The following is a 27,409-nucleotide window of genomic DNA, read 5'->3' on the forward strand; positions in this document are numbered from 1 at the left end:
ATGCACATAAGGTCACCTTATTTTTGATGAAGGAGGCAAGAATATACAATGGAGAAAAGACAGCCTCTTCAATAAGTGGTGCTGGGAAAACTGGACAGCTACATACACAAGAATGAAGTTAGAACACTCCCTAGCACCGTACACAAAAATAAACTCAAAATGGATTAAAGACCTAAATGTAAAGCCAGACACTATAAAACTCTTAGAGGCAAACATAGGCAGAACACTCTATCACATAAATCGCAGCAAGATCCTTTCTGACCCACCTCCTAGAGAAATGGAAATAAAAACAAAAATAAACAAATGGGACCTAATGAAACTTAAAAGCTTTTGCACAGCAAAGGAAACCATAAACAAGACGAAAAGACAACCCTCAGAATGGGAGAAAATATTTGCAAATGAAGCAACTGACAAAGGATTAATCTCCAAAATTTATAAGCAGCTCATGCAGCTCAATATCAAAAAAACAAACAACCCAATCCAAAATGGGCAGAAGACCTAAATAGACATTTCTCCAAAGAAGATGTACAGATTGCCAACAAACACGTGAAAGGATGCTCAACATCACTAATCATTAGAGAAATGCACATGAAAGCTACAATGAGGTATCACTTCACACCGGTCAGAATGGCCATCATCAAAAAATCTACAAAGAATAAATGCTGGAGAGGGTGTTGAGAAAGGGGAACGCTCTTGCACTGTTGGTGGGTATGTATATTGATACAGCCCCTACGGAGAACAACAGTATGGAGGTTCCTTAAAAAACTAAAAATAGAACTACCATACGACCCAGCAATCCCACTACTGAGCATATACCCTGAGAAAACCATAATTCAAAAAGAGTCATGTACCACATTGTTCCTTGCAGCTCTAATTACAATAGCCAGGACATGGAAGCAACCTAAGTGTCCATCGACAGATGAATGGATAAAGAAGACGTGGCACGTATATACAATGGAATATTACTCAGCCATAAAAAGAAATGAAATTGAGTTATTTGTAGTGAGGTGAATGGAGCTAGAGTCTGTCATACAGAGTGAAGTAAGTCAGAAAGAGAAAAATACCGTATGCTAACACATATATATGGAATCTAAAAAAATAATGGTTCTGAAGAACCTAGGTGCAGGACAGAAATAAAGATGCTGGCGTAGAGAGTGGACTTGAGGACACAGAGATGGGGAATGGTAAGCTGGGACGAAGTGAGAAAGTGGCATGGACATATGTACACTACCAAATATAAAGTAGATAGCTAGCGGGAAGCAGCCACATAGCGCAGGGAGATCAGCTTGGTGCCTTGTGACCACCTAGAGGGGAGGGATAGGGAGGTTGGCAGGGAGACGCAAGAGTGAGGAGATATGGGGATATATGTATACATATAGCTGATTCACTTTGTCATACAGCAGAAATTACCACAACATTGTAAAGCAATTATACTCCAATAAAGATGTTAAAAAAAATTATAATACAAAGACAAGTCATTTGCTTCTGTGATTCAGTTCCATAATAAAATGAGCATAATGTCAGTATCAGTGTTATTCCAGTAGCTTTTATGCCCACATGATGAACTGAATGCCATATTTCATCTTTTGTAGAAATTGGGGGTGTTCCACTCCCAGGAATCTGATATTCTCACACTAGCACATAAAATATGTATACAAGCATATTTTTAAAAGTAATTTTTTACTTGTATCACAGTAATACACATGCATTAAAGGCAGCAAAGTAGAAGGATTAGGAGCAGGGATTCTGGAGTCAGCCCGCCTGGGTTGGAGCCCTCTCCACCTCCCTCGATCTGTTTTCTTCCTTTCAAAATGTGGAACAGACACCTACCTTGTAGTGGTATGAGAATTAAATGAGCATATACAGAAAGTGTTTAAAGCAGGCCTGTAGGAGTGTGAACACTGTACCTTTTAAAGTCAAACAGTGCAAAAAGGGCTGTAATAAAAAGGAGCAGTCTCTGGCCACATTCCTCCCGTCTCCCCATATCGCTTCCAGGTAAGTGCTCACAACTCCCGGCTGTTGCTTCTGTTGGTTACCACTGTAACTCCAAATATTATTCTTACACAAATATTTCTTTTAATCCATTTAATCCATTTTTAAGTGTGCAGTTCAGTGGCGTTAAGCACATCCACAATGTTGTGGGACCATCACCACCATCCAACTCCACAGCTTTTTTACCTTCCCAAACAGAAACTCTGTGCCCATTAAACAATAGCTCTCCACTTCCCCATCCCCTCAGCCCCTCATAACCTCTATTTTCTGTCTCTATGAATTTGCCTATTCTAGGTATCTCATAGAAGTGGAACCACAATATTTGTCCTTTTGTGACCGGCTTATCTCACCGAGCATAAAGTCTTCAGAACTCATCCATGTTGCAGCAGGTGTCCGAGCTTCCTTCCTTCTTAAGGTTGAGTAATATTCCATTCTATGTATATGCCACGTTTTGTTTATGCATTCCTCTGCCTGTGAATTTAGGTTGTTTCCACCTTTGGGCTGCTGCAAGTGCTGCTGTGAATGTGGATATCCAAATATCCGTCTGAGCCTCTGCTCCGTTGTTTGGGATGGCTGTTTCTTTTTTTTTTTTTTTTTTTTTTTTTTTTTTGCGGTACGCGGGCCTCTCACGGCTGTGGCCTCTCCCGTTGCGGAGCACAGGCTCCAGACGCGCAGGCTCAGCGGCCATGGCTCACGGGCCCAGCCCCAGCCGCTCCTCGGCATGTGGCATCCTCCTGGACTGGGGCACGAACCCGTGTCCCCTGGCTCGGCAGGCAGACCCTCAATCACTGCGCCACCAGGGAAGCCCTGGATGGCTCTTTCTTGGTTAATCATTTTTTAACATTATCTTTTAATTTCCAGACATGTTAAATCAGACATGTGAGGACTTAATTACAACAACTCCCTACTTTTCTACACACTCCCCACCCCCACCCTCGCATAGTTTTGGTTAAACAAACAACCAGTGTTTTGTCTGTTGTAACTTTACAAATGTTGTCAGCTGCTGAGCGAGACGTGCTCCAGTCCCTTGTCTATTTTCCAGAATACTTTTTTTTTTTTTCTGGAGTTAACAGTGACATCAACTTTACATTTGCTCAGTTTTCTATGTACTATCATCACTACATTTTCCTTAGTGCCCTGCTACATGTTTACTGATAACAAGCTCCACTGGGGCAGGCATAAGGTTCTTTTTTGTTTTGTTTTGTTTTTCTTCTTTTTGCAGAAGCCCAATATCCTCCTGCTCCAGTCTGGAGTGGATGTTTCTTTGCACCACTGCATCTTGTGTCTTCCCTTCTTTCTCCTGCTATTTCCCGCATCCCATCTGTGTAGTTCGAAGCACATATTTCAATAGTTTCCTGAGAAAATTTACATGGGATATAAAAATGTTGAGTTCTTGCATGTGTTAAAAATATATTTGTTTTACCCTTACTATTTGGGAAGATAGTTTGGCTGGGAATAGAAACCTGAATTGAAAAATCGTTCAGAATAAGGCACCCTTGTTATTGGTTTTAGCTTTCAGTGCTGCTGCTGAGAAATGGTTATGCTACTTGGATTCCTTTTTTTTTTTTTTTTTCTTTTTATTTTGAAAAATTTCAAGCCTACTATTAAAAAAACCTAAAGAACAGAACAATGAACACCTGAATACTCCACACCTAGCCTCATTATTATTAACATTTTGCCACATCAGCTTCCTCTGATTTTGTCTTTTTCTCTCCTGGTCAGTTGGTCTGTCATCCATCCATCCACTTATATTTCTATCTCTCTATGCATATATTCACATATATATCTATATGAGTATAATTTCCTTTGTTGAATATTTGGAAAGTACAGGTATTGTGATGCCTCCATCCTAAATACTTCAGCATAGCTCTTCTCAGAACAAGGACGTTCACCTATATTTGCATAATATTATTATCATAAAATAAAATCCAATATAGAGTCTGTATTTGAATTCCCCAATGGTCTCATGTTATCCTTTATAGCTGCCTTTCTTCTTTTGCTGATCCAGGATCAAATTGCGGCTGTCACATCACACGTGTTCATTGGAATGGACTCTATCTGTGCCCCGCCCCTGTCTGGAGACCATTCAGTGTGCTCTGGCCAACTTGTGGCTGCCAGAAGCTGCGTCCCTGTGCCTAAGGGCTTTTCTCCAGATTAGCTGTGATTATTAGCCTTTCACTGAATTGCCCATTTTTAGTCCTGTGCTCCTTCACCTCCATGTCTCATGTCTCACCTATGAAGGCTCTCGGGTTCATTTTATCTGGAGGATAAGCCTCTGCTCGCCTGCTGGTGATGTCAGAGTGGAGACGGGAGGAATAGTTGCTTGGCTACATAGGGTGGGAAAGGAGTGAGGGTTTAACCCTTCTGTCTACAACTTTTCAACCAATCCTCTGTTTTCAGCCCCTGACTTGCCCTGCCCCCACTTTCCACACTATTTGTGTCTCCCAGTTCTGTGTGTGTCACCTGGCTAACTTCCTAGTGGCACCTGAGATGTAGCAGCTGCTCTTTGCTGCATCCGCTACTGTCTCTCCACCTGCTTTGTATATTCCAAAAAAATCTGCTGCATCTTTCTTTCCTTATTGTCTCCTCTTTAGTGCTCTTCGCTCTTGTGGGTCTACACCTTTGAAAAATTCCTTTATTGGAGGGATTCCAGAAGGAGAGGAAATAGAAGCATGTGGTAAATTGGCCATGTTGACCCAGAAATTTGTCTGTAGCATATTTTTAGTAGAAAAATACCTGTCATTTATTCAAGAGTATTAAGCACCTGCCGTGTACCAGGATGTGGGGGTGAGAGCAAAACCAAAGGTAATTCCTGGGTTTATGAAGCTAGTAGAACACATGACATATTACAGACTGTGATGGGAGCTTTGAAGGAAGGTTCAGGTTTCTACACTTACCTGGGTGAACCGACTTGGTCTAGAGGATGTGATGTTTAAGATCTGAAGGATGAATAGGAGTCAGGGAGATAAAGGGGTAAAGGTGGGCATGGGGCAGAGCAGTGTACTAAGGTCAATGGGAGCAGATGGAGGTCTGTGGAGGGAATGCAGAAAGGGAGGGGAAGATGGTGCGAGATGCAGCCAGAGGCAAGGGCAGGGGCCAGAGCGGCCAGGGGTCCCTGGATCCAGGAAAGGCTGTCTTTGTGCTCAGCGTAGTGGAGACCTCTGAAGGGGCTTTAAGAGTTGACATGGTTTGATTTACATTTTCAAAGCCCACGGGGTGCAGGATGGCTTGGTGAGGAGGGCGGTGTGGATGTGGGGATTCCTGGAGGGAGGCAGCCACCCAGTTGAGAAGTCGTGTCACTTAAACCAGGGTGTTGGAAGCCGAGTTCGAGAGAGGTGGATGGATTAGAGAGATATGCCGAGACTCGGGGATGGCTTGGATTTGGGGAGTGGAGGAAAGGACGGTACGAGGATGACACCCAAGCCTTTGGTGTGTGGAACTGGACGAATGGTGGTGCCACTCACAGAGACCAGAAGCTCTGCAATATAACTAGATGTTAGATCAGAAACAACTGAATTGTCCAGCAATAGAACAAGCAAATGGATTGTCACAGAGGCAGAGTTGGAGCAGCTATGGCTTCAACCAATGGGAAGCCAGAAAGTTGAGCAGACTAAGGAGAAAGAAGGCGGGTGGTGATTATAGAAGATAGGGTCAGGGTCAAGGTCAAAAAACTGGTGATCAATGAAAGAGCCTCTCAACCAATCCCAATCCCAGTTTTTAGAGGACACGATTAGAGAAGAGGGCTCAGAAGGAAAATTCAAGGATGTTGGGTAAGTCGCTCCTTTTATCTTTTTATTTTTTTTGATTGGGGTATAGTCGCTTTACAATGTTGTGTTAGTTTCTGCTGTACAATGAAGTGAATCAGCTATATGTATACATACATCCCCTCCCCCTTGGACCTGCCTCCCCCCTCCCCCATCTCACTCATCTAGGTTATCACAGAGCACCCACTGAGCTCCCTGTGCTATACAGCAGGTTCCCGCTAGCTATTTGTTTTACACACGGCAGTGTATATATGTCAATCCCAATTTCCCAATTCATCCCACCCTCCTTTCTCCTCTGCCCTGTGTCCACACATCCGTTCTCTACATCTGCGTCTCTATTCCTGCTCTGAAAATAGGTTCATCTGTACCATTTTTCTAGATTCCACATGTAAGTCTCTCCTTTTAAAACGTGATGTCTCCATTTCCGAGGGAAGTTGGTCATCCCAGATGGCCACAAGGAAGAGATGGCTTGGCCTCCAACACTGAATTATTCAGGTGGGTTGTACCTGATGCCACTTGTCTGGAATGGGGGGGCAGGCTAGGCAGAGCCAAGCGGCCTCTACACAGAGAGGGGCAATGGGCTTCAGTCAGATGCAGGGAGGGGCTGTGCTCTGAGCAGGTATTGAGGTGCCTCTCTGCTTCAGCCCTCCCAGGCTCTCAGCTCCAGCTCCAACTTCATCCCCATCCTGTACCACCCTCTGTCCGCCAGGGTTCAGCGGGAAACAGAGCTCGCTCCAGACGGTTTAGTGAAAATGCGTTAATGAAGGCATCACTCATGAACCCACGTGGGACTACAAGCCTTCATCCCTACCACCAGGGGACCAAAGGCATAAAGGAGGGAGTGGTGTTCTGGAGCTCAGTGAAGACTGGAACCAGGGCAGAGGTGGAAGGAAAATAGAGGTTACCAGGGAAATTATGCCAGAACAGGAAGGAAGTAGGGAAGAGATATCCCAGGTTTTCCCACCTTTCTCTTCTCCCGCGTCCTATCACTCAAACCTGCCAGAAAGCCAGAAGGCAAAGGAGCCCAGGTGATGCTGTTGGCAGGGTCAGCCCTCTGGACAAGTCAGACAAGGATGGAGAATGGACCAGGGAAGGGGGCAGGTGGAGAACCCCTACCCACATCCCATCCTGACCTGCCAGCAAAGCTGCCCGTGCTCTGCAGTGGCCACAGTCCACACAGCTGCTGCTGGGAGATGCCTCCCTCTGAGGGTAACCTCAGCTTGGGACCTGCCCAGACCTCAATGTGCGCCCCAGATCTGGCGGGGAGGCTCGCATATACCCACACTCAGAATGAGCACGGAAACTTCTCCCAAGGCCAAATGGAAATGGCTTTTGGATCACCCACCATTTGGCTGGATTATCTGCACCATTGCCTCCGTCCATTACTGAGGAGAGCCAGGAGGGTCTGGACTGTCCTTGGAGTTCCAGGATGACCTTGTGGAGAGCTGATTACAGTCTGTGTGCGGAAAAAGAAGATGTCTGACTGTCAGTTTTCCCTCTCTCTGGTTCAGCGAAGCTTGATCTTTGGCCTGTGGCTAGATCCCATATTGAAGAGCCTGTCACTGCTGGTGATTTTGCTTGGAAGACCTCAATTCAGACTGAAGCAAGCCTTTCCATTAGCAAAGCTGTACAGAATCCATATTTGCCTTTGAGACTTACAGGCTCCCCGTGTGGTGCTTGGGGGGCCCCTTCTGCACAGCACTGCTCCTCGCCCTCAACCCACTCACATGCCACCTGGCTGCACCCCACTACCTCCAAGTCATAAGAAGAACAGATGCCAACACAGCTGCAGGGGGTCTCATGTCTGAACCAGGAAGAGAATGAGAGGCAGAATCCAAGGTCAGGGCCTGGGAGAATCCTGGAGAAGCCATCTTTGAGAATTAGGATGTCTTCTTGGTGGGCTTTTCTGGTTGGCCCGGAGAGCATCTACCTCTGCCACAGTCTCCTTTACATCCCAAAGCCCCGACTCTATGGAGCGGCCTCCAGAGCCTCAGAACGGGTCCTTAGCTCTGGTCCTGCCCATCTCTGATTTCCTAGGCCCCCTCCTCGTTCTGCCCTCACCACCACTGAGTTCCCATGGGCCTCTTGACAAAATTCATGCACTTTGGGGGACCAGTAACATATAGTCAAAAGAGCTAACATTTATTTCCACCTAACTATGTGTCAGGCACTTTTTTGTGTGCATTTGACCTGCATCAACAGCTTCAATCCTTACAGTAACCCAGAGCGGTAGGTACTAGTTTTTTATTTCCATTTTACAGGTGATAAAACTGATGCACAAAGAGATTAAGTAACTTGCTCAAGGTCACACGCCAAGTAAGTGGCGGTGCTGGGCTGCAAGCACCCCATGCTGTGTTCTCACCCACCGGCCAGCGCTGCCTCCAGACGCCATCCCTGCGTGGGTTTCCCCAGGGTTTTTGCCACTGCTTATACATTTCTAAATGTTGGGAGTTTTGTCCTGCAGAGAAATATTGAGAAATACAGAGAAATATTGAGGTACTAGCATTCAGGTGGCTTTTGCTTCACTGTACAACTTAGAGAACACACAACAGATAATTCAAGATACACTTTTAAAAACTCTGTTTTCCTCCACTGGATTGGGTTAGAACAGAGGTTGGCAATTTTTTCAGACCGAAGAGTCCAACTGCACTAAAATCCAGAAAACATGGTCAACAAAGATGCAGGATGAAAATGCCTATTTTGTTTAACAGAGAAATATGTTACTTTAAATGATATTGATAGGGTGATTAATAATGGAATGAATTAAATATGGAAGTTATCAACTCTGGTCCTTAAGACTGAGCCTTGGCCTTGATCACTTGGCCAGTGCCCTTGGGGCCTGCCTTAACCCCCTGTCAGGTGGAAGTCTGTCAGGTGATCTATTAACTATAAAAATTAACGCTTGTATCAAAGAAATCATGGCAAAAGCTTTTCAGTAGTGGAGAGGAGGGGTATCCCAAATTGACCTGATCTACCTTTTTGGGGTCTGATTCCTGAGGATGTGAAGCACTGACAGTTTCAGATTGTATTCAGAAGAGCCCGTGAAGACGTTTGAGCATGTCTTAACATTCCTGCTTAAAGACCTCAGCAGCTAGAGAGCTTCCAGAGCTACTGCTGGAACTTGGAACTGCATTATTCCTCACTGTTTGACTTCAAGGTCTTACTGTTAAAAGTCTGGGTTAAGGGCAAGTGTCAGGCTGCTGCTGACTTTAAGCTTTATATGATTTTACTTTCCATAATGCAAAGCTTATTAAGGTGGATTCCACTAGAGCTGACGGGAGAACTTTGCCTGCCACCAGTGTGGACGCATTCCTCATTCAGGCCGTGGGCCCTCTAGAGTATGAACCACTGATAACTGACCATGGTACCTTCAGCACCTAACGCAATGTGGAGGATTGCCTGTAAAACACTTTCCTGGAACACATGTAAATTCATGATTTGACCATAGTCAGTCTAGCCCTCTCTGCTCTAAGCAGACATCATGGATTCTCTATATAGCTTAATTTACATGCCCTTCTCCTTGTCCGGGCCTGAACTGTTGCAAGATATTGATCATGCGTTACTTGCTTTGCTATACCTTCTTTTAAAATTCTTCTAGCTTTGTTTCCTACCGCAATAACAATACATGCTCATTATGGAAATTTGGAAAAGCTCAATGAAGAAAAAAAAGAAATTCAATTAATTCTAAAATTTTAGTGTAACTTTCCATGAATGTGTATGTACATTTTTACAAAAGAGGATCACCCTGTAGAAGTATTTACCTTTCTTTCTGACTGTACAATGCAATGCAAACATTTTTCTGTTGTCATTCTTCTATGTTTTTCATGACTGCATTGGGTTCAACTTTATGTTTCGATTTTTTTTTCTCTAACAAATAGTATAATGAGCGTACTTCGGGATACATCTTTGTGCAAACATGTGGGTATTTTCTTGTGGTAAATTTTCAGAAGTAAAATTACTGGATCATAAACATGGATGTTTTTAAGGCTTTTGGAGAGCTATTGCAACCAAATCACTCTTTGCTGCCAGTAGTAATTTCTTAATTCTTAGTCCCGATGTCAGTGCTGGCAGCATCACTGGACAGGGTCTAAAGTGCTCCCGACTGCCCAGTGGGGTATGTGTTACCAAGAGGTGACCTTTGTAGATGCGACTTTCTGCTTCAGTGGTCCTTTGTTCCTTACAGATGAACTGGTCTTTAAGGGTTCGATGCTTCCCATGGCTTTTTGTTCAAATGTCTCTTTTAAAATTGATGTTGAATGCAACCTCCAACTGGAGATCATGTACTGTCTGTTGCTCGATCACTCAGCTTCCATTCTTGTGGATTTCCCACTGAACCAACCTCATTGATTTCTCCGCAAGGATGGCCTGTAGGTAAGGGCTCCCTTACCTGAGAGTACAACCTTCTCTCTAGAGGCCAACTTTGTGAGGGCTTTGCCATGTGGAACTATTCTACCCACAGGGATTATTTTGCCTTAGACAATGCCCTGCTCTCCAGGATTGGCCATGGGGATCTTGCTGGGAAGTGAGTTGAGGTGTTTCAGCACGGCAGTTTTTTAAAACTGGGGTCTGACTGTTCTCTGCGGCCTTTTCAGATGCCAGCAACAGTTGGCCACAGTAGGAGATGCCCACTGGAATGTTCCCGGGCTGTCCGTGCACAAGTCACAGTTGCTCTGGCCAATGGGAAATGAGAGCTAATTTGCTCTAAGGGCCCTAATTGGCTGATGGTGCAGTTCCGTGCCTACTATTTTAAGGCTGTGTTTCTGGCCCCAGCTTGGCAGGCTTGCTTGAGACATCTGGCAACAATGATCAGAATGCCTCTTTTTTTCAAGGAGGCTCACCATCGATTCATCTATGGACTCACAAGGAAAGACTCATTTAGTAGAGCCAACATGTTTCAAAGAAAAGTATATTTTCATTAACTAGCCTCAAAGCAGTAATTACATGTTCAGAGAACTCAGTAAAAATTTATTTCTAAATATTTGGCAGTGAAATGTTGAAGGCAGCGCGTGAGTACGTGTGAGTGTGTGTGTGTGTGCGCACACACGTGTCTAACATGTTGCATGTGTTTTAAATAAACCCAGCGTCTAAAAGGAAGCAGGAAATACAATTGTAGACTTTGAAATTTAATTTTTAGCAACAGGATGTGTTTCTGAATACTGCTAATATATCAAAAGGAAAATGTGTGTTTAAAGGCTTTAAAATTGTTATCAAAGCAATTGTAAAGCAAATGAGGTGGCTTTTATTTTTTATTTTTTTACAGTGGTGGTGTCTGAACACTGGAAACCAAATTTCAACCGAGGATCAAAAGCAACGGTGATGTCTTTGCATGAGATGCAGCTGAACTTCGATGCTCCCGCAATCTGATTCACAGTTTATAATCACAGTTATCACAGAACCATTAAAAGCCTATTAACTTGAATTCCCACAATTCCTTGAGGGCAAGGGCAAAGAGAGAGCAACGTAACTTTGAATGTAAATGTAACACAAGGTTCGAACAGAGAGAATCTCTTTTAACTGTGCCAGCGGAAGATGTCGTATGGATGCATCTACCCTAGCAGATGGCTGATGTAAGAATACAACGTGAAGTCTTAGGAGGCTCGGGATGTTATGAAAACGATTTCTCTGTGAAGCGACTGGTAAAGTGTCTGTCCGCCCCAGACCTCTTTCTGGGAGGAGGAAGAGGAGGTGACTTGTTAAAATGTGTTAACTGCACGCTGGGTTGGCTGGACAAACACTATGCGGTGTCTGATCGAATCAGCCTGAAAAGAATCCTCGGCCCCATTCAGCGGGAGCAAAAGCCCAACTGCTGTCCAAGCCCTCGTCATGTGAGAAATCTGATTTCATGTTTTTCCACCCTTCAGTGCCTGTGCTGACATTTCCCCTAACAATGCTATTATGTGCTGTACAGCCAGACAGTGCAGTCAGTAAGCTGTCCTGAGACTTCGGATAAAACAGAGAGCTCTTATCTCACTGCAAAACAATTAGAGACCTCGTGCAGCCGTGAGCTGTGTGCATGCCAACATACCAACGCCGGTCTGTTCCCAAATTTCTGAGCCCTCCCTGGAGACATACACGCCTGCACATTAGGATGCTCGCTCTAAATGGCCCACATGCGTGTGCCCCTGGCGAGCTGGACGTGGTCCTTGTCTCACCTTTGTGAAGGAGTATTGGAATCACCTGAGGAAGGAAAGCGCGTTCTCTCTGCCGTCTCCAGCGCTGGTTCTGAAATAACTAATTCCAATCAATCCGTCCTCACCTCATATGAGTTCTTCCTGCAGGAACTGCCCACATTCACTGCCCAGTTTGATCCTGTTCCCACGATGGAGAAAGCAAACGGCTTGGTCCCGAGGGAGCAGGTTATTGACTACGTACTTAATTAGGCACACAGCCCCGATGGGGTCATTCTGCCACTGTCAAAACGACTGGACCATGGCATGGCGGAACCATGAATTTGGTTTACTATCATTTGCCACCGTTGAATCAATGGGGTAGGAATCTAAATGAAACGTTAAGACAACCACACTGCAGCCTGTTTATATAACTGTGCAAAGAAACAGCATGTGTCTCAGGGTCCTCTGGGGGAAAACCTCTACTTCCCTACTTCCGTATCAGGCACACTGAGGTCGGTGTTATGCCTTCTAGAACGGTTTTAAGCGCCGAAGGGAAAACCTCCTAGGAAAATAGGATATAAACTCTTTTAGCCTCCTACTTGAGTTTCCAAATCTTTAAAAGTCTAAAAGGACAGTGATCCTTGCCCAAGAATTAGGCTGCAATTCTTCTCTGTAGGTACAAGGTCAAATGGGCCCAGGGGTGCCCTGAATCCTCTGTCTTTTCACAGAAAGACCGAGAAAGCCTCAAGCACTGACCAGGGCCTTGAGATTCTCCAGGGTGGTGCTTCTCAAACTTTAAGTGCACACAGATCACCCGGGCGTCTTGTTAAAATGCAGATTCAGATTCAGTAGGTCTGGGCATGGACCTGAGACTCTGCATTCCTAATAAACTCCCAAGTGGTGCTTGGGTTGCTGGTCCAAGGACCACACCTGGAGCAGTGAGGCCTTGGTGGTGGGAAGGTTCCTTACCTCACAGCCAACTTAGAAGGAAGTAGGGAAAAAAAGACCTTGCGAAGGCAACATCGCAAGCCTTGACGCTGTGTACATTTCCTATCTGCCTTTTCAAGGCACCCCCGGTGACAGAAATACCCTGGAATGTGAAGAAAGAGCAAGCAAGAAAGGACAAATTGGTGGTCATCCACACAATTAACTGAATTGATGAACCTCGGATCCCAGTCGAGCTGGAGAAATCGGGGTGTAACGTCGGGACTCAGCCCACGTCTGTCATTTATGACTTTGTCTTATTATCTTTGTAACAAGGCTCTTTTATTAGCTCACAGTTTGCTGCCAAGGGGATGAAATCGCCGTTATGTTTTATGGTACACGGTAAGAGGAGAGAGGGGATCTTAAAAGACCTACAGATCTCTTCTTCGTTGAGGGACCTCACCTCCTCTCTCTCCTCCCCGCGTGGGATGGAGATGAACTTACCATCGCGTTCCAAGACACTGTTCATTTCCTCTTCAGCTGAAAAATATATATGGCTGTTTTGCTTTATGATTGTGGAGGCCGGCATTTTCCATTCCAGTGCTCTCTGTTCTGAAGCACACTTGTAATTACTGCTGTCTTTTATTCTGTGTCTTCGGAGGACTGTCCCGTTCAAACTGCGAGAGGACAAAAGCTGCTGTCTTTCCAGGGGTGGAAACAATAGCATCGAGTCTTCACGTAAACCTCAACAAACACGGAAACACAGAAGTGAAAATGGGAATAACGCATCCAGTGGAGAAATGGAAATCAAACTAAATATTTCCACCTGTCTTTTTCAGAATTTGGAGAAAGAATAAACTCGGCACGCCTGCTGCATCCTAAGGGTGAGTCTTGTTTCTAAGGTGATTTTTCTAAAAAAGCAAAAGTTCTCAACTGGCGTGTTGTTGTTACCTGTTCCTCAAGTCTCTGTCTGTTACCGACATTGGCCAGATGGTCAAGGTCACAAAGGGCAAGGTGCCGGTCCACAGCTCTTGGGTGGCCTGGAGGCCCTGAATGGCCCGCCTTCTGCTTTTTCCTCTATCATCTCCACCCTGCGCGGTCCTCTGACCTCCTTTTGGTTCCTGAGTGAGTCAAGCTCCACCCAATATCAGGGCCTCTGACGGGCTTTCCCCCTACCTGGCACGTGCTCCCCTCAGTTCATTGAAGTCATTCTTCATTTCTTCATCACCTTCCTGGTCACCCTTCAGATTCGTGCAGGTCCCGCTGTCACATGGTCTTGAGCACCCAGTACCTCTCATAACTATAACCGATTATCTGTGTGGTAATGTCTGTCTCCCCACAAGAGAGCCAGCTTCGTGAGGACAGCGACAGTATTTACTGTGACCTTAACTGTGTCCAGTACAATTTGCTAGATGGCAGCAATTTTTTGAGTGAACAATTCTCCAAGTTACCAATGAACCAAAAGCTTCTCTAGACACGATTTGAAAAGTTTATAGCGATTCACGGTTCAGCAAGGTTATCAAAAATTGTCATTACCTGGGCAATGTCTCACATCCTTACCGACTCATGCGTGTCAGCAGAGTCAAGCGTTTTTATAAATGTTACTGTTTCTACCTTTCAGCTGCACAAACTTCCAGGTTGGTCAAGTTCTCCTTCTTGTCTTTCAATTCGTCTTACTTGTCTTGATCCAGGAATTGTTTTCTTGAGTGGAAGGGAGAGAGATGCAGTGGATTTTCCAGATAGTTTGCAACATAGGGTAAAACAAGCAAACAAAAAATGTGCTTCACGTGACAGGTGCCTGAGTACTTTTCAAGATGATGTGCAAATGGGTCGTGCATCCATTGTAATTTCCATGAGTTCCGTACGAATCATGAACCATAATAAAAACGTACAATTGAGTCACCTCAATTCTGTTGCTATTTGCAGAAAGAATCCAGATAGTTTACCTTGCAGGGTGAAAAGAAAATGTGTTTTATAATTCAGATGCCTGAGAATTTCTCAGATGCTCAACATTTTACATGCAGATGGCTCGGCTTTTCCCATATGCAAGTAAGTCGTCCGGGATTTGTGGACGTGAAGGTGGAGGTAAAACTTTTGGTGGCACGGTGAACTGCAGCATGCCTGTGTGCAGGTCTGAGAGATGTGCGGGCAGCACACCTGGGCACGTGGCCGATGCGTGTGTGAAAACACACCCGTGGTTCCACCACTTTCCCACCAAAGACAGGAACTTGCTAATTAAAACAAGGAATGGGGCTTCCCTGGGGGCGCAGTGGTTGAGAGTCTGCCTGCCGATGCAGGGGACACGGGTTCGTGTCCCGGTCTGGGAAGATCCCACATGCCGCGGAGGGGCTGGGCCCATAAGCCATGGCCGCTGAGCCTGTGCGTCTGGAGCCTGCGCTCCTCAACGGGAGAGGCCACAGCAGTGAGAGGCCCATGTACCGCAAAAAAAATAAATAAATAAATAAAAAATAAAACAAGGAATGGCACAGTGCACTAAAAACACGTGGAAGAGATAGGCACAGCTGCTTTTCATAAGGTCCTTAACACTTCGGATGTAAAAGATCTAAAAGTCAAAGTACACGACAGCTGTCATTTCGAAAAATACATTGGGTGGAACAATTAGATACAAAGGTTGTAGATAACTCACTGAAAATAATTTTTGGTTAATCAATAATTGGGGGTCCTAGTCATCTGATGTATTGGCAAATCCATGATTTACTACTTATGACAAGTTGATTTTGGTGATTGTCTTACCACTGTTTGAACACAGTGCTGGCACACAGTGGCTGTTCCCGTCAGTATTTGTTGAATGAACGTGCCCGTGTCTCAGCACTGCTTTCACAGCTACCTTTAACAGGCGGTGTTGCATCACTGCATTCTGAGCAGGGCCCAGCTCGTGCAAAGACCCAAAGCAGGATGGAGCTCCACCCTCCGGTGTTCTCGGTCCCAGTGATCTTAGTGCCCTGAGTGCTACAGGACTTGTTTTCAGAATGGGTCTCCAAGTTCAGCTCAGTAATTCAAACCTCCGAAAAGAATAACATCAACAATGAACAACCCCACCCCGAACTGCAGCTAGGAAATCCTAGCTGAAGAAAACTTGAATTTCATTTTTCCTGGCCGGGTTTTCTTTATTTGCTTTTGATTTTCTTGGACAAATCTTTTAGAATTTTAAACAATCGTTCAACAGGGGAAAATTGGAATACACCTTAACCAGTGATTGTATACCTTGTTTAATAGAGCATAAGACTAAATACAGAGGAGATGAAGAATATATTTAGAAACGGGATTTTAGATCTAAAGGATTTTCTGCTCCATCGGTGGAGACAAAGGGAATGTCTGTGAAATACTATGGTTTGGAAATGGCACTGTTGCTAGGCCTTTAGTCTCAGTCTTCAGCTCCCTCCCTCCTTATTGCTTTACTCTCAGTCTCTTGATGTGGGAGAAGCAGCATTCTGCACTCATCCTTCCCCTCCATTTGTGCAGCGCTCCCTGGCATGACATCTGCTGGGGAGGGAGGGGCCCCCCCACCGGAGGAGCACATGATGGTAGTCATTTGACCCTTGGCCTGCCAGAGCTCACAGTGAGGAGGGATCATGGCTAAGAGGCCCAGTTTCATGCAGATTAAAGAAAGGGAGTTAAAAGCAATCCTAGAAAATTCACTGCCCAGTAATTTAATGTGGTCAGGGAAGTGCAGTGAAACGAATCCTGTTTGATGCTGGCATTGAAATCGGCCTCAGTACGTCTGGGTTCTAGTTTGGACTTTGCTACAAATTAGCTGTGTGACTATGGGTGCGTCCCTCCACCTCTCTGAGACTCCCTTTCCTCATCTGTAAGTGGAGATGGTTGCTAACACCTGCTCAGTTTCAGTCTGTGTTCCACCTCAGGCATCTCATCCAGGAGCACAGCTCTCTGGGCCGTCGGTGCTGGCCAGAGGAGAGGTCCCATATCACTAACACGGCAGCTCTTGTTAGGACACCCTCGTCGATGATTAGGGGAAGAGGGTCTTGAGGACACAATTTCTTAGCAAAAAACAGAGTTGGACAAATTCTCCCATTGGTGTTTACTCTTATTTTCACATGGAGTAGCCAAGAGAATTGTCAAGACACAGAATTTAAAAAAGGAAGGAAGGGGCTCCCCTGGTGGCGCAGTGGTTGAGAGTCCGCCTGCTGATGCAGGGGACACGGGTTCGTACCCTGGTCCGGGAAGATCCCACATGCCGCGGGCGGCTGGGCCCGTGAGCCATGGCCGCTGAGCCTGCGTGTCCGGAGCCTGTGCTCTGCAACAGAAGAGGCCACAACAGTGAGAGGCCCGCATACCGCAAAAAAAAAAAAAAAAGGAAGGGAGGGAGGGAGGGAGGGAGGGAGGGAGGGAGGGAGGGGAAAGAAAAGCAGAAATCACGTAACTGAGTAGAAGTGAGGTAGGACTTGAGTGTCCGGGCCCCAAGAGGAAGGTCCGCTCTCAGGAGCCACCTCTGCAGCTTGGGGGACGCCAGGTGGCCCTCGAAAGGCTTGCGAGCCCTGGAGCTGTCCCGTGACCCGGCGCCCCCTCCACTGGGTACGTGGCTCTGTTTCCTCATTTGTAAACCCCAAAGGTTCATGGAGAAAAAGTAAAACACGTGAGAGCGCTCAGCACAGCACCTGGTATTTACTAACTACTCATGATTGCTGCTTCCTCATGGCCTCAGCAGCGTGCAGTAGGGGAGTCACAGTGGGTGAGCTGGGACGTGCAGGCAGCCAGGAAAGGAGCACGTGGGGAGGCCTGAGTCCTGGCTGGGTGTAGACAAGGCAGAGTCAACTCACTGCTCTGAAAACTGAGAGGTTGGAATAGATGGTTACCGTGAGGATATTCAACTCAGAAGTCATCAGAGGATTTGGAAGGTACAGAGTTCGCCATTATCTCAAGACTGTCTGGTCCACACCTGTGTGATCTGTGTGTATGGCTTTCTCACCTGGGACCTGGAGGCTTACACACTGGGGAGCGGCAGCTGCAAGGGACCCGAGGCAGGAGCCCTTGGGGGGCTTGGAACACCCGCACTCCTCCCCCATTGTGATGGGTGGGCTCTGATGCTATGACAACAGGGACCACTCCCGGACTTCCCCTCCTGGTAGAGGCTGAGAATTAAAGGTCAGGAGCAAGGAGGAGTGGCTTCCCAGGTATAGAACTCATGAGGCGATGAAGGGATAAGAGAGCCAACCTCAGCCCCCTTCAGCTTCCTGCAGAAAATGGCCAAAGGGAGACGCTTCAACCCACCTTTAGACAAGGATGGAAGATGGGTAAGAAGCATGATGCCCTCTCTCATCTTTCTCAGGCCACGTGGGTGTGGTCAGGGTACTTCTGCTACTTACCGTAGTATGACGTCTGACAAATCACTTCACCCAGCCTCAGTTCCTTCATCTGTGAAATGGGAATCTCATAGTATCCTTGGGAGGATCAAATGAAATTAATCTGAGTGTAAAGCGCTCAGCAGGCTGGCAACTTGTGACTGTTCACTAAGCAGTCACTGGTGTGCGCTCTGCGTTTTCTCTTTTCTATAACATCTATCTTCTGACACACTATATAATTTATTATATAAACTCCATGAGGCTGGTTATCTTTGTCTTTTCTTTTCCCCACTGGTTGTATCACAGAAAATAGCGGTACTAGCCTCTTCTAGGGCAGTAATACATAGAAATTTTTTTAAAAATTTGTTTGTTTAAAAGGAAAAAGAAAAATGGAAAACATCTTGGAAAATTTGGGCCTGAAGGCTTTAAAAACCCTAAGCAACTTAGTCTTTCTAAATCTCAGTCTCTTTGTCTGTTAAATGGAAGCATAATATACTAAGGTTAGAGGCCATGGTGGGGATTAATGAGATAATTCATACAAAGGTGCTTAGTATAATGCAATGGAAACATAGTAACCACTCAATACTTGCTATTATATAGATAATATATAACATATGTAGATATGTAATATATCTATGCATATATGTCCACCATGCAGAACCCACGGATACTGAAGGGCAACTAAGGGACCTGAGCATCCTTGGATTTTGATACCCACGGTGGGATGGGGGGAACCAATCCCCCACAGATTCCAAGGGATATATATTTATACTGATATTCTTTCTTGTATACCCTGCTCCATTACACAGATTTAAAGTAATGAATGGAAAATATTCACAATAAAGTAGTAAAGTATATAAAAATAAGAATTCAGAACCAGTTTAAATATAATTTAAGAGGCTGAGACTGGGAAAATATGTCACATAGACATGCAGGCCATATGGCCTAAACAGTAGCTATTTGGATATAACATTTGACTCTGAGTTTCATGGCAGCCAAAGTAAAATGGGAAATAACGTGAACTACATACACTAATTGGTTAGGAAGAGACAACATAAGCTTCTCAGACTTAATAGCTTGGCCTCTTTTTATCACCTACAGTATCAGTTAGGGCTGTGTGTGACTGATTATTATAAAAAGCTGACTACGGTGCCTTATGCAGACAGGGGTCTGTGTTTCTCTAGTAACAATCAGTCCAGAGGGAGGCAGTTCAGGGCTGGTACAGATGCCCTAGGGCGTTGTCAAAGGCCCAGGTTCTTTTCAGCCTCCTGTCCTGTTATCCTTAGTGCAGTGTGTCAACTCAGGCAGGTAAATCAACGGATTTACCGGAAAGAGGAAAGTCAACAGATAAATAGATGGAAGGCAGCTGTCAGCTAAGTTTGCCCCCTTTTCTAGGGGAAACAATCTCTTTCCCACGAGCCCCACCCACAGACTTCTGCTTTCATTTCAACTGGTCACATGGCCAATTTAGATGCAAGGGAGTTTGGGGGGGTATTTTTTAACCAACCACGTTGCCACCCCAAACAAAGTCAGGGTTCTGTTATAAGGCAGAAATCGAGAAAGAACGTTGCATCTCCTATTGGTGTCCCAGGAATGTACCTGGGCCCAGTTTAAGTGGGGAGCCTTTGGTGTGGGTCCTTTCTGCTGCCGGCACCTAAGAGCATAAAAAGAATAGTGCTGACGTGAAGTTTCCCAAAGTAAATTGTTGGGAAAATTAAAGAAATTGTTGGCTTTGCATCAGCAGCAGCCCATTTGGGAGACGAATTGCCACATTGGAGGTGACAGTCGTTTCGCAGTTGACCTTGCTGGTGGTAATCTGGCTGTTACTAGGTAGAAAAGGCTCTCTGCACACACTTTCACCTTCCTATTTAATATTTCAGTCATTGAGTGATTGAATGCAGCAAAAATTTCACTGCCAACTAGTTAAAAAGCTGTATTTCACGGTTACAATATCTAACAGAAGGGTTTATTTCACAGCTATCATGTTATAGCCATTAAGTATATATTTTAAAAGAGTGAAATTAAAATGCTAGAGACATTTTTTTTTTACAGTGATTTAGTCCACAGACTTGCAGAATACAAATGAACTCAAGTCAGTTGTCATTTAGCTGGTGACAGGGATCCTTCGTGATGTAGAAAAACTCTCCACCTTGGCCTGATTTTCCATAACTTGGAAAATCAGATTGGAGGAGGGGAAAAGGGAAAGGTTCTGAGTCTGGAGGCCCTCCGTATTATTTATATTTACTTAAAAATTGTTTAAAAGCATTAAAAAATATATAATGAATTAGAAAAATATATATGAATTAGAAATGTATAGGTTGATTTTGAAAAATTTCTGGGATATATTGTTAAGTGAGAAAAGCAAGGTATAAAATAGTGTGTATCATATGGTCCAATTTTTATAAAGCAGTGTAAGTCCCTTTTGTAGGTACGAGTGTTTGTAAAGTACCGTACGAGAGCTATTGTCATTACTATTGTTATCACTGTTATCTGGGGTGTTGGTGGGGGTGACAACAAGGGGAAGGAAACAGAAACCAAAAGTTACCATTAAATTATAAAAAGGCATTTATTGCAAATCTAAACCACAATGAGGGATCACCTCACACCAGTCAGAATGGGCGTCATCAGAAAATCTACAAACAACAAATGCTGGAGAGGGTGTAGCGAAAAGGGAGCCCTCCTGCGCTGTTGGTGGGAATGTAAATTGGTGCAGCCACTATGGAGGTTCCTTAAAAACCTAAAAATAGAATTACCATATGACCCAGCAATCCCACTACTGGGCATATACCCTGAGAAAACCATAATTCAAAAAGGCATATGCACCCCAATGTTCATTGCAGCACCATTCACAATAGCCAGGACATGGAAGCAACCTAAACGTCCATCGAAAGATGAATGGATAAAGAAGATGTGGCACATACATACAATGGAATATTACTCAGCCGTAAAAAGAAACGAAATTGGGTCATTTGTAGCGACGTGGATGGACCTAGAGACTGTCATACAGAGTGAAGTAAGTCAGAAAGAGAGAAACAAATATATATTAACGCATATATGTGGAATCTAGAAAAATGGTACAGATGGACCAGTTGGCAGGGCAGAAGTTGAGACACAGATGTAGAGAACAAACGTATGGACACCAAGGAAGGAAAGCAGGGTGGGTGGGGTGGGGGGATGAATTGGGATTGACATATACACACTAATACGTATAAAATAGGTAACTAATAAGAACCTGCTGTATAAAAAATAGACAAAATTCAAATAAAAAAGTAAAATAGAGATCAGAAAAATAAATAAATACAAAGGTCAGATTTATAATTTTATAAATTTATAATTTTTGAAGCCACATTTATAATATGATCCTATATGTGCAAATTATGCATGTATATGGGTGTACAGTTGCACAAGGATGCATGACGAAGTTGGTCACCAAAGAGTTAAGGGGAGGACTTCCCTGGTGGCACAGTGGTTAAGAATCCGCCTGCCAATGCAGGGGACACGGGTTCGAGCCCTGGTCCAGGAAGATCCCACATGCCGTGGAGCAACTAAGCCCATGCGCCATAGCTACTGAGCCCGCGTGCTACAACTGCTGAAGCCTGCATACCTGGAGCCTGTGCTCTGCAACAAGGGAAGCCACCGTAATGAGAAGCCCGCGCACTGCAAGGAAGATCCAACACAGCTTTAAAAAAAAAAAAAAAAAGAGTTAAGGGAAAAGAGTGATGGGATTTCAGGGGAATTCTACTTCCTTCCTTATGTTTTTCTTTATTGTTTGAACTTTTAAAAACCATAAGCATGTATTATAACTCTAATCAGAAGCAAATACAATTATTTTCGTTGGGAAAACGAGGCAATTAATAGATGCACTTCATTAAGAAACATATAAACGATGGCAAAAAAGTCTTCTTCCTTCCCTGGTGCCCTCCTCCGAGGTAACCCTGTCGCTTGGCCATGGAAGAGCCCGTCCACATGATGGTGTGTTGGTTTGTGTGGTTGTCTCCTTGCCCTTGATCCCTGTTCCTGCTCTGCTCACCCCACAGGCAGCTATTCACACGTGCATAATGGGAGTTCTTTTACTGAGATGGGTTCTTGTAAATTATGTATTGTCGTTTTGTGTGCATGGATTATTTATTTACATAAATGGTGTTGGGTTATAGATCTCATTTTGTTTCTTCTTTCCGCTCAGCACTGAGTTTACAAGAGCTCTCTGAGGCTATGTGTCATCTGGACAATTGGTTCTCCTTTTCTCTGCCAACAATGCCCCACCAAGTATACCACATAGATGACATAATCTCTCTACCTTTTGACATAAATAGTAGCATACTAAACACACTCTTGTGCAGAAATTAAACAAAAGCCATACTTATATGTGCAGTTATATCATGACTTGAGAAGGAATGGGAGAGAGTGGCAGTGTTAGCTAATATCGTTATAATCCCAAAGAGAAGGAAGGACTGGCTTTGGGTGTGACAGTGGGTTTGGTGACAAGGGAGGGGACAGCTGTGAGCAAAAATAGAACCTGCCAACAGCTATTGAACACTCGCTGGGTGCGTGCATTTTCTCCCTTAATCACATCTACCTTATCAAATAAGTATTGTTATTTCCATTTCACAGATAAAGAAACTGGGGCCTGGAAAAATTAAGTCTCTTGCGGAAGGCTGACCTCATGGGAGAGAGAGCTGGGATCGGTCTCAGGGCGTTTGAATCTACTGTTTGTGACCCAGCATGTTATGCTTCCTCCCTTTTCAGGAATTTTCACTAAGAGTCACGGTCCTGCCTTCTGTTTGTATTGTAATTTCCAGTCATATTCCTCCCCTTGAGATCCCTGCTTCAAAGTCCACTTTGTTGGGGTGGCTTTTAAGAGGCGCTGTTTATATAAAATTGGGGTGAGCTACAGAGGCTGTCAAGCACCACTCGCATCCCTCTTCAGGGGGAATTCGGGAATGGACTACTTGCGCAGCTGCTGAAAGTGTGGCCTGGGAGGTCCACCCCTAGATATTCCGTGGCTGAAAAGAGCTGCTGCCCCAAGGTCACTTCCTGGGTCCCCACCATCCTCTTCTACCCAGTGACTGATTGACAAAGGCTCACAGGGGCCCAGTCCTCTCACTCCATCAGGCTGACTCTGAGAAGGCATCCATGTCTAGAGCTCCCTGTGGGGTTGGTCCAGGCCTTTGTTGGGACTCTGCCTCCCTAGGCCCAGTCCTGCTTCCTTCCCTTCTGTTCACAGAGAGATGCTAAAGCCCACCCCCAGCCATCCAAATAATCTTCCCACCCTCTACCATTCTCCATGCTCCATGGAGACTCGACGTGACCCTTCTCTCCTCCCCTTCCCCGTGTCCTGAGGTCCACTTCATAGCTGCAGGAGGTAGGCTCACCCCTGTGAACATGGGCTGAATCCTTGGCCCCAAGTGCAGAGAGCTCCCTTACCACAAGGAAGATCTCAGATAATGCATTCTGTCTCCTCAGAGCACATCAACTCCCTTTCACGGGGCCACACCCTCCTCACCAGGCCTCGGAAACATTTCCAGGCTCCGAGCGGCAGGGTGGCCCCTGTAACTTGAAACAACCGGCAGTGGTGGCCTCGGGCCATGACAATATTTTTTGTCTTGGAAAGAATACTTGAAAATTACAAAAATTATGCCATTTCCATCGCATGCCAGAAGCACCCAAATTGCATTTTAATCCCTTTACAGAGGAAGCCCTGATACTTGGCTTAGAGATTCAGATGTGTCTGGTTTTAATCAAGGCGTGTGCTGTTTTTCCAGTTCCCTCACATTGGACAAATGCAAAAGACACCAGAATCCATCACACGTACCATGTTAAAAGAGTCCAATAGTCCACGTTTATCTCGGAGAGTGGAGGAGAAGCTACCACTGATCTACAAAGTGCGGGAGAAGGTGAGTCCTGAGAGCTGGCCGTGTGCCCCCCTGGCTCTTCAAGGGGGTGGCACCGCTGGCACCAGACAACTCTTTCTCAGAGGGAACTGCTCACTTGCTCTCCCTGGACCCCTAAACTCTGGTAGCATCCTACCTCATACGCTGGTCAGTACGATACCTCAGATAGTCTTGAGAAGGAAATACCTCTGGTCCAGACAATAAAGTTAGGCTCCTCTATGGATAGAGTTCTTTTCTTTTCTTTGTGAAGATTTTTTTTGGATGTAGACCATTTTTAAAGTCTTTATTGAATTTGTTACAATATTGCTTCTGTTTTATGTTTTCGGGTTTTTTTGGCCGTGAGCCATGTGGGATCTTAGCTCTCTGACCAGGGACTGAACTTGTACCCCCTGCATTGGAAGGTGAAGTCTTAACCACTGGACTGCCAGGGAAGTCCCTATGGACAGAGTTCTTAACACACACGTTCTTCCTTGCTGGCCAGTTCATGAGCAACTTTAGGGGCATGAGGTGGCCGGAGGGAGAAACAGGGTTAACTTCACATTTAGCCGCCCTGGACCAGAGAGCTCTGGTCTGCTAGAATCCATATTGGGCAGAAGAAGAAGGTGGCCTCAAAATTCTTTTCCAGCTTTCAATTCCATGCCTACAGACTTTCCCTTCCTTGTCTCTCAATAAAATGTTTTAAAGAGAATTTTTTTTTTTTTTCTGTACGCAGGCCTCTTACCGTTGTGGCCTCTGCCATTGCGGAGCACAGGCTCCGGACGCGCAGGCTCAGCGGCCATGGCTCACGGGCCCAGCCGCTCCGCGGCATGTGGGATCCTCCCGGACCGGGGCACGAACCCGTGTGCCCTGCATCGGCAGGCGGACTCTCAACCACTGCGCCACCAGGGAAGCCCTAAAGAGAATTTTTTATGATTTTCAGCAATCTGGCAATAAGGTTGAGTTTCAAAGCCTTGAGCTGATGCACACACCCAAGACCTCACCCTGTGCCATGTGTGCCATCGCTGTCGATGAATTTAATTCTTCTTTTTTTAAATAAATGTATTTATTTTGTTTATTTTTGGCTGCTTTGTGTCTTCGTTGCTGCGCGAGGGCTTTCTCTAGCTGTGGCGAGCGGGGCTACTCTTCAGTGTGGTGCACAGGTTTCTCATTGCAGTGGCTTCTCTTGCTGCGGAGCACGGGCTCTAGGCGCACGGGCTTCAATAGCTGTGGCGCGTGGGCTCAGTAGTTGTGGCGCATGGGCTTAATTGCTCTGAGGCGTGTGGGATCTTCCCGGACCAGGGCTTGAATCCGTGTCCCCTGCATTGGCAGGTGGATTCTTAAGCACTGCGCCACCAGGGAAGCCCTGATGGGTTTAATTCTTACTTAGAGGTCACTTTGCCTCCTCCGTCTTCCTTCCATGCCCCTGTAGGTGTGTTCTGGAAGCATACTGGGGTTCTGATGTGTGCCTTTTCATCTCTTCCCTTGCTCTTTTCCAGCAAGCAGTGAATAACAACTTCCCCTTCTCTGTACACGACAATCGTCACAGCTGTCAGAACTCTGGATTCTACCTCGACTCTGTGAGTATTTCTCTCCAAGTTGCTAATAAAATGAGAAGCGACATTAAGGCTCTTGATTTTCTGAGACGTGTTGAAGATAGAGGACTGACCTCAAAATTGGAACAAGATTAAAGCCTCATAACAGGTTACCGGGGGGGAGAAGAAAGCATAAAATTCTCAGAGTCCCACGTAGCTTTCAAAATCTGCACCAGCCTTCCTTCCACCTAGGTTTCTGTGAATTTCATGCTCATCAAGGTGCTTTCCCATCAACTGTCTGATTTGTGAGATTTCTTGTGAAGATCTGTCATGGGAAGGACGGATTGCCTGTGTGTGTCTCTGGATGGCAGAGCCAGGATCCATGAGGAGTCAAAGGAATGGATGGGGAGCTTACATGATATAAAGGACTTCCTAATAACTGCAGTTGTCTTTTCTCTGGAGGTGGTGTTTCACTGAAGAAAATAAAGTCTGATAGCACTGGTTAGTGGTGGTTAACAAAGCACTGGGCAACGAAAAGAGATTGCGAGCGCATATGTAATTTAAAATTTTCTAATGGCCACATTAGTAAGAGTTGATGAGGAAGCCTGTGATCAGAGACCCAAAGGTGCTGCTTTCTTCATTGGGAATCCTCTGGGATAGGAAAGAATCTTTGGATCTCTCGGTGTAAGAACCATCCCACTGAGTGCTGGAGATGCAGCCTGGGGTGGAAATGCTGAGGAGCCACCTGGGTGCAGAGAACCTACTTGGGGTCCCAGGGAGTCCAGGCTGTGGTCTCTCCGGTTCTGCCCTCCATGTCTAGAAGTCCAGTCCTCTTGGTGGGAGTGGAAGGCTCTGAGAACCAGGATGTTGTGAGTGTCAATTTATAGCCTTCAACAGGTTGATAAAGGATGTTTCTTGTAAGGGTGGTCATACTGTGCTTTTAGAGATAGGATGTCATGAAGGTGGTTTTACTAAAGACATCCGAACTGTGTGACCCTGAATATTTTTCTCCTAACCTTCTTGTGATTCTTCTCCAGGGCCTGGGACGTAAGAAGATCTCCTCAGAAAAAGGGCAACACATTTCAAGAAATTTCAATCTTTGGGCATGTGACTATGTTCCATCTTGTCTCGATGGCTTTTCAAATAACCAAATATCATACGTCTATCAGGAAGCTGTGGTGGTCCCAATTTTCAGACGCTTTCCAAGACATTATGATGAGTTATGGAACACTTTTAAATTTATTCCCCAGCAAAGCTATACAGAGTATTTGAAAAAGAATCCAAAAGTAAGGTTCACGATTAACAAAACGGCCGGTTCTCCACTGGAGCCCTAACCCTTCCAGAAGATTCCTGATGAGTTTTGCAATATTGTTATTTCATCACACATTCTAAAAGTATGTATTTTCTGATCCAGCACTGAGGTTTGACATAAGATTTGTTTAGGATTAGAGAATATAGACTGTATGTGCCTCAATGCTGAGGTGAAGTTTTCTTGCAGTGATAACATAAAGAAACATAAAGTCCTTATATAGAGAAACCAGAAAGGCAACAGGTAATGTTGCCACTCCCCCACCTTTAAAGTATTTTTATGGTTTTAATAAGGTTGAAAAATATTCAGGTCCTTATAAAATAAAGATACGTGATGACATACACATTTTAAATGAATGTGTTTTCAACAAAAATGTGCTTAAATTTTGAAATTGCCACATTAACTTTTGGGAGAGGTTTTAAATTACATAATTAATATAGGCTTACATTTTTATCTTGAAATTTCAAACAGAGAAAGCAGGAGTCCCCTTTGATTTCACCACATCTCTAATCCTTGTCCTGTCCCCAGAAGTAAGCTAACCATTTTTTTAAAATTTATTTATTTTATTTATTTATTTTGGCTGTGTT

General features: G+C 45.0%; 1 protein-coding gene across 1 annotated transcript; it reads left to right on the forward strand.

Moving 5' to 3' along the window:
• The first annotated feature begins 11,022 nt into the window (after window positions 1–11,022).
• TEX36 (testis expressed 36) lies at window positions 11,023–27,082 on the forward strand. Its single transcript, XM_079900606.1, has 4 exons — window positions 11,023–13,674; window positions 23,874–24,005; window positions 25,478–25,558; window positions 26,551–27,082. Exons 2-4 carry the CDS (start codon window positions 23,892–23,894, stop codon window positions 26,845–26,847), a joined length of 492 nt encoding a protein of 163 aa, XP_079756732.1. The 5' UTR covers window positions 11,023–13,674; window positions 23,874–23,891; the 3' UTR covers window positions 26,848–27,082.
• Window positions 27,083–27,409: the final 327 nt, after the last annotated feature.

This window comes from Stenella coeruleoalba (genome assembly GCF_951394435.1).
Source record: "Stenella coeruleoalba genome assembly, chromosome: 16".
NCBI classification, from domain to species: Eukaryota; Metazoa; Chordata; class Mammalia; order Artiodactyla; family Delphinidae; genus Stenella; species Stenella coeruleoalba.